This window comes from Triticum urartu, chromosome 2, assembly GCF_003073215.2.
Source record: "Triticum urartu cultivar G1812 chromosome 2, Tu2.1, whole genome shotgun sequence".
NCBI classification, from domain to species: Eukaryota; Viridiplantae; Streptophyta; class Magnoliopsida; order Poales; family Poaceae; genus Triticum; species Triticum urartu.
The window spans coordinates 694,270,928-694,278,356 of NC_053023.1; the positions used below are offsets into that span (position 1 = coordinate 694,270,928).

Sequence of the window (7,429 nt, forward strand, 5' to 3'; positions counted from 1 at the left end):
ACTTATTTTATCTCTACTATATTAATCATGCTTTATCTAGTATTTCTGTTAATAAAATCATTCAGTAAATTGCTCATATTTCCAACACATACATCATACATAATCTCGTTTGTTTTTTCCTGTGCACCACAAGACAAACTTGGTGGAACCTTCCTGATCAAATTCGACGTGTACCGACAGGTTCGGATCAACAGACTTCATATCTTCTAAAAGTTGACAGTCTTATCCATGTCATCCGTTATTGTACCTTGGGCTATCCTTGAGCAAAGATACCTTAAATTCTGCTTACGGAGCGGTGCGCCGGTCTGATCTCCACGTGTTGCATTGATAATATTGTGTACCTTGCTAAGGCCTTCCTGAGGCTGATGTTATTCTCCCTGAGATTCTTGATGAAATTCATAAGAACCGGACTGATCTGACTATGTGAATTCTGCCTTGTATCCTGACGACTTGAAGACAGAGGCTGGCTGTGTTTGTTACTGAATATGCTAACATGCCAACCATGATCCTTCATGTGGAGGAGCCGCATCCTCGCCTTGCGCTCTGTTTTGTACCGAAAAAATAATTCTATTTGTCTGGTTTACCCTGCACACCACAAGCACAAAGAGACAACGGCAAAGCTAATGTCTACAATATAAATGCCAAGCGATTTCCAATCATGAAAGAATCCAAATGCTTTAGATGGTCCCTCTTTCCTCCTATGATGTAAGAGGAGTATTTGATCTCAACTGTTCGTTGGTCAAGGGCAAGTCTGGACATGTAAACTTTCTCAACTATGGCAAGTTACTTGCTAAAAGGAAATCTTTTGAATGGATCAATCATTTCGCCAATATCGGTATAAATTCTCATGATTCATCACATACATAAGACTTGTTTTTGGAAGAAGAAAATATATTCTTTCATAGAGACCACGATCTCATTTCTTGAAAGGTATAGTTAATTGTCATCCTTCAAGAACCATCATATACATATATTTTTTCACACTTTACATTACTCCCTTCATTCCCTTATACAAGGCCACTATGAAAAATACATTTTGCATCTATACAAGACCAGCAACATAATCGAGGCAAAAGTTAATAATGTTTTCTCGTACCAGCAACTTATTTAATACTTGCATGCATGCAATCATAATGACACTCTGCTAGTTCCTTCCCTTTTCTTCCTTGCATGAAAGCGTCGTATACTAATGATCCCGGTTAACTAAAAGAAAAGTTGGCTTACAAAACAGTCATTAAATTTTACCTTGGTAGTACCTATAATCTGAGTTTGTGGCCTTGTATAAGGGAATAAAGGGAGTATCATATATTATTTGTATCAGCTCAAGAAATGATCATTGAAAAAGGTTGGGAGAAGATTAAACAAATATTAGTAATTTGACAAATGTGCTATCCGGGTTACATGTGCGTATGTATTTTACGAACCTTTTGGCGCTTAATCAAAATGGGCATGGAAAATAAAGCTCAATCTGCGAGGATGTAACAGAGCTAAAAGTGGAAGAGAACAGATGGCAATTAGTATAATGATATTTCTTTTCTTTTATTGTCTCACTTTAAGATGTAATCATTTAGTTCCTTGTTTATGTAAAGTGCAAATTCTATTTTGGCCTTGTAAAGGAATTGATAGATTCTTACCTGCCAAGAGGTAAGACGCATTCGACCCATTGGATTGGGAAAAATTGATGTCTCATATTAACTTGACCATCTTAAATTTGCTCATCACGAAATGGGGCAACAAGAAGTATGTAGTTCTACTGAACCTTCAAGCATTTCGTGCATCAGCTGGTAACGCCGTCCATCTCCCCATCTGGATTTTCCTTGACAAATTCCGAAACCATTCTCCCAAGTGAATATGTTTGTACACTTCTCCCAAAAACCTTCTAACGAACTGACCAATTGAGCGACGACCACAGCCTGTCGCACCAAGACGTTTCAATCCCTGAGAGCTTAGTACTAGAGAAATGTCTAACAGCTCCCGGGTGCCACTACACCCTCATGAATAGTATTATCGTCTAGACTGATGTGTGAATATCCCGATGAGGCCATGATCACCGCGATCACAAGCAGATTGTGTGACGTTCAGTTAGTTATTGCTATTTAAAAAAATCGCCACATGATAATTTCATGAGAAAACTCTGACCCAAATGGCCAGATGAACGGATGAATTAAAAAATACTCCCTTCGTTCTAAAATAGATAACTCAATTTTGTATTAACTTTAATATAAAGTTAGTATAAAATTGGATCATCTATTTTGAAACGGAGGGACTAATTCGCTTCTAATCAAGCTACTTATAACGAGTGCACTATATCGAGCGTGATATAGACCTCCTTGGTGAACTCGGAGTCCTCGGCGACGAGCGGCGACTCCACGCCCGTCTCCTCGAACCCGGTCTCGCAGGTGCGGGGGGCGCCCAACGCGCCGTTGACGTACGCCGCCGCGTCCGCTTTGCCTCGCGGTGTGCCCGCCGCGACGCCTTTAGCCGCACGATCGAGCTCGTCCACGGCCTGCGAGTACAATTGCTCACAGTCGTCGAGGCCCATCTGGATGCGCTTGTCCTTCTCCGAGGCCACGAGGGCGTGGATGCGGTCGACGATGCTGCTGGCCGCCGCTCCGGCGAGCTTCGACGCGATGACGGCCAGGCCACGCTTGTCGGCGGTGGCGCTGTCCTTGCTGGCCTGGAAGAACTTGATGCAGTAGTCGTAGCCGATGCCCGGGTGGCCGGCGGCGAAGGATTTGCACGTGTCCTCTAAGACGGAGGCTCTGGACGAGGCGATGACGAGGAGGAGGACGAGGCAGGGGATGGATCGTGAAGGCCCCATGGTTTTCGACGTTTGTGTTGGTAGCAAGCGGCCGGGATTGTGTGTACTGTAGATGGTATATATGTGCAAGACCGTCGTCGAGATAAATGGGAGGGAAATGGCAGGCATTGATTTCTTGCTGTAATGGTTTCTGGAGGGTTTGATTTCTTGCAGTAAATAAGAGCATAATTTATTTACTTCCAGAGATACAGGGAATTATGCTTCCCTTCCTATTAGTCCACGATCGACCATCCGATAAGCTGTGCGCTGGTCGTCCGATTGGCTAGTAATTAAACTCACGCGCGTGATTTCTGGATTCAAATCGGTAATTTATTCGTGTACGTGCATGGCCATACGTAATTCCTCTTTTTGCTAGGAGGGAGTAAACCGTAGTAGAACACATTCTTTGAGCAACTTGAGAGGATTTGGCTTTGACTCTACATATAACAGTACAAATGGGGATTATGTTTCAGGCCTTGCCTATTCCAGTCAACATCAGTGCTTTGTACTACCTTTTCTTCTGTATAAAGTGCATCTCAGTTTGATGAGATTTAGACCTGCCTTGTAGTCCCTCCGTTCCTAAATATAAGTCTTTATAGATATTTTACTATAGACCACATATGGATGTATGTAGATGCATTTTAAAGTGTAGGTTCACTCATTTTGCTTCGTATGTAGTCCATAGTCGAATCTCTACAAAGACTTATATTTAGGAACGGAGGGAGTAGCATGCATGAGAATGTGGCATAGCTCAAACTCGTCGTCCGGTATCCTAGCTCGACAAAACGCACTTACCGTTTGCTCCAAAATTCCCTGCTTTTCAAATAGACCCATTAGCTAGTTTCCAGAGAGGTATTCTCTACAACATTCACAGCAAAGTAACAACAGTACACGTTTAAGGCCACAAATTAGATAATACTCCTCCGTTCCTTTATATAAGTTGTATTTGTTTTTTCAAAAGTCAAACTAGTGCATGTTTAACCAAGTTTTAAAAAAAATCAATATCCACAATACGAAATTTAATCATTTGATCCATCATGAAAAGAAGTTTCATATTTTATCTATTAGGTCTTGCAGATGTTGTTATTTTATTCTATAATCTTGGCCAAACATTTGAAAGGTTGACTTGCATGGAAAACAATACACCTTATAGGAGCAACACATAAACAACGCCACATATGCCAAACTGATTTACTACATGTCACCAGTTCAGAAGAAGCGACCAAGCAACAGTGAATCGCATCTTACAAAACCCGACATCACAAATATCCTCACCTCTACCTGCTTTTCCAGGTACAAATCTTACTTGATATTTCACAGCCTTGCCATCACCTTGCCAGACATCCACACCAAGTGTCAGCTCTCCATCCGCTTCGACAGAAACAACACATCGTGAAAACTCAATTGCCCCATTGTTAGTAACAGGCACCATGCCATCCTGAGAATCAAGTAGCACCATCTCCAGATCATCGAGACTGGCCATACGTGCAGCAAATCGACCGTGATGGCCAGTTGGCCAGTTGGCCAGGATCTCTCAACAACTTGGACAGCGATAGTAGCCTCTACTGTCTTTGCAAGATGGCCAACCGTCACCTCCACTGTGCTTAGCTTAGAAGAGTAAGTGTGGCAATGAACTCCTTGGCGGCGATCACCAGGAAGATAGTACTTGTCCTCGATGACTAGAAGGCTTAAGAGTTTATCTTCAGACGGCGTGTCACCCTTCACTTTTAGTTCAACCTCGTAGTTGACAGGATCAACGATCACAACAGCACGACTTGGACCGGTCAACAATAGAGAGGCATCCTGCATTATGATGTTTCAAAATAATCAAATTTGGCTTTCTAGTGGATAAGATAACCAAACATGAAAATTCAGTAAAATGTCACTTGCGTCATTGTTCTATAGTGAGAATGAAGACATTTAACATGAATTGTACTGATCATCATCCCTATGGAACAATAAAGTATCTCAGATGCCTATCGTTATTAATCAGACAGGACATAGCAAGCAACTAGAAACTAGATTGAAAGCGACAAATAACACCATCCAGGATCTAATCTGTCTTGGAATTTGGAAGGAACCAAAACAAATCCGATAACAAAAATCATACCATCCAGGGATCTAATGTCTGTTAGAACTTAGAAGGAACAAAAACGAATCTGATAGAAAAATAAGAGGGCTGTCTCTTTTTACATAGGACGTTTAGTTGCAAAAACATTCACATAATTGAGATACTGGGAATTTCGGCATGTTTGCCTCATGCGCTACAAATACAGAAAATGTTACGTTTGGTTACAAAAAGGCTACACTTGTTGTATTTGCAAAAAAGGCTACAAATACAACCAGGGCATGCCCAAAAGGCTGGTAAGCTGGGGGCGAGGTCTGATTGCAACAACACTAGTTGCCTCTTATTTGAAAACATAGCTACACTTGTGTTTGGTTACGCCCCACTCCGTACACTCAATTTTTCTATATGGTAACCACAATAAAACATATATTTTCTGCAGTCTGCATGAAAAGGAATAAAATAGGCGGACACAAATAATTCTGGTAGCTATTGATTATAGACTTGGATCCTTTATCACTAGTTTAAGAAAGAAAAGATCCACCTATGCGCTTGAAATGTACTCCCTCGGTTCCAAATTACTCGTCGCAGAAATTGATGTATCTAGAACTAAAATACATCTAGATACATCCATACCTGCGACAAGTAATTTAGAACGGAGGGAGTATCAGAAATAAGCTGATTTCTGAACTATACTTCTTGCTTGATTGTTTCTAGTGTACCCCTTGTTTCCAGTGTATACAGGACATGTTCAAAACATCATGACTCGAACTCAAACTACAATGCTTCATCATAGATAGTACTTAATACTAAAAGAACCTTCCTTATGTATGTCATTTGTACCATACAGCATTGTAATTCCAGTAAACTAAAAAAATCGAAAACTACCATGCATCATGGAAAGCACAAATACCATCAGCCTAGTGCTGTCATAACTTTTGATCAAGCACCGTACATGTAGTGCTTGGTTAGTTCAGTTATTATCAACATCTATCATACTAAGTCACTGTATACAGCATTGCTGGATGAGCGTAGACTAATGTAGTACTTGGTTAGTCCCATCACTATCACACCTAATTTTTTCCTTTCAGATATGCATATATCATTTCTATTCTCTTCCATGCATGTTTTTGCACAGGCTCAGCTATCTGTGATGTTCCATTCAACCAAAAATACTGTATTTTGAACAACAAAAGTAATTATAACTAGTAGGGAGTAAGAGAGTTTGGTCATCATGTGAAAGATACCGATTTCAAAGAAGTTCGTCAGTTGATCTAACCGCGGTGTCTAGAATTGGTAGTTGAAATATCTTATGAATCACCAACAAAAATATGCAGACTATAGCAAATTAGCAGTGACCGGACATAAGCATATATAGCATGCCTATGGTTGTGGAGATTATATAGCATCAACTAAGAATTCATCTAGGACATACCCATGAGGTGAGCCTCTGGCAATTGTCTCTGGTGCGGTTGAAGAGGAGGTTGCGATTGCGGTCAATTGAATCCCGTGCGGCAACCATGCCGTAAACATCGAGCGGCCAATCCAGGCTATCATCTAATTGTGTCACCTTCACCGAGAAGATGACCACGGCATTAGCATAACCGACGCCGGCAAAGGGCGGTGGCGGCTCGTCGGTGTATCGCATTGGCTTTATAGACGCTGCACGATCAAAATTCAGGTTAGCAATTCGTCCATGATTTGATGATAAATCCTAGTCATATGCGGAATCGAAGAAGAAGAGGGATCGAGGTGGCTTGGATCAGAGGAGTGAGGATCGGAGACGGATGCTTACTGGCTTCCTCGTAGGAGCCGCATAAGCGGGAGAAGGTCGAAATCCAGTTGTCGCGGTACCGCATCGCCACGGCGGCCTCCTCATCCTCACGTTCCGCCGCGTCCGCCGCCGCCTCTGCGGCCACCTGCGCCCGGCGTTTCTCCTCGTTCGCCTCCAGCAGCAGGCGGCGCTTCCTCGTCCACTTGTCCTCGCGGTTCCCCCTCGCGGCTCTCCACTGCCTGCGGTTCATCCGCGGCGGCGCCTTCGCTTCTTCTGCCTCCGCCTCCATCCACGCCGGCGTCGGAAAAGCAGGTCGGGTGTGGCGGCGGGGTCGGGGTAGGTCTTTTTTTTTAGGTGTCGGAGTCGGGGTAGTTTTTCTTTCGAGGTGCACGGCGGAAAGGATAGGGCCAGAAGCGCTGGTCCAGTAAACTTTTTCGCTAGCCGTAAGCTGGCCCATTAAATTCGCCGATCAGATCAACGGGCCTGCGGCCCAACTAGTGTCAAGGAAGTCTAAACATGAAAGGCCTTAGGACAAATGGCGCGCTGCATGAGCGCCATTTGTTGTGACCCGGAAGTTTTTTCTTTTTTCGTAGATTCATTTATTCAAAAAAAAACTTTTTAACCGTGCGTCGAAATCTCGAATCGTTTTCACCGTTGGATTCCTTGGATTGAGATCTTCAAAACTAGATTTCATGTTAATAGGTTTTGATGAACTTTTTTCACGAAAAAAGAAAAAAAATATGCCTTCTGCCTAAGGAGAAAAATACGTTTTTTCGTTTCCAAGAGGCGC

At 42.6% G+C, this 7,429-nt stretch overlaps 2 protein-coding genes across 2 annotated transcripts; both read right to left on the reverse strand.

Moving 5' to 3' along the window:
• Positions 1-2,290: 2,290 nt before the first annotated feature.
• LOC125534176 (putative invertase inhibitor) lies at positions 2,291-2,830 on the reverse strand. The gene has a single exon (XM_048697457.1). It carries the CDS (start codon positions 2,819-2,821, stop codon positions 2,291-2,293), a length of 531 nt encoding a protein of 176 aa, XP_048553414.1. The 5' UTR covers positions 2,822-2,830.
• Positions 2,831-3,953: 1,123 nt separating this feature from the next.
• Positions 3,954-7,027, reverse strand: LOC125539819. Its single transcript, XM_048703337.1, has 3 exons — positions 6,661-7,027; positions 6,301-6,527; positions 3,954-4,603 (listed from the first exon to the last, which is right to left on the reverse strand). The coding sequence occupies exons 1-3, from the start codon at positions 6,926-6,928 to the stop codon at positions 4,157-4,159; spliced, it is 942 nt and encodes a 313-aa protein (XP_048559294.1). The 5' UTR covers positions 6,929-7,027; the 3' UTR covers positions 3,954-4,156.
• Between the last annotated feature and the right edge of the window lie 402 nt (positions 7,028-7,429).

What these genes read in the sequence shown, in the direction of transcription:
- LOC125534176 (XM_048697457.1), bottom strand. Translation starts at nt 2,821, where the DNA reads ATGGGGCCTTCACGATCCATCCCCTGCCTCGTCCTCCTCCTCGTCATC.
- LOC125539819 (XM_048703337.1), bottom strand. Translation starts at nt 6,928, where the DNA reads ATGGAGGCGGAGGCAGAAGAAGCGAAGGCGCCGCCGCGGATGAACCGC. An exon ending in CGGCTCCTACGAGGAAGCCA is followed by an intron (nt 6,528 to 6,660) that starts GTAAGCATCCGT and finishes TTGATCGTGCAG; the next exon opens with CGTCTATAAAGCCAATGCGA. An exon ending in GCCAGAGGCTCACCTCATGG is followed by an intron (nt 4,604 to 6,300) that starts GTATGTCCTAGA and finishes ATCATAATGCAG; the next exon opens with GATGCCTCTCTATTGTTGAC.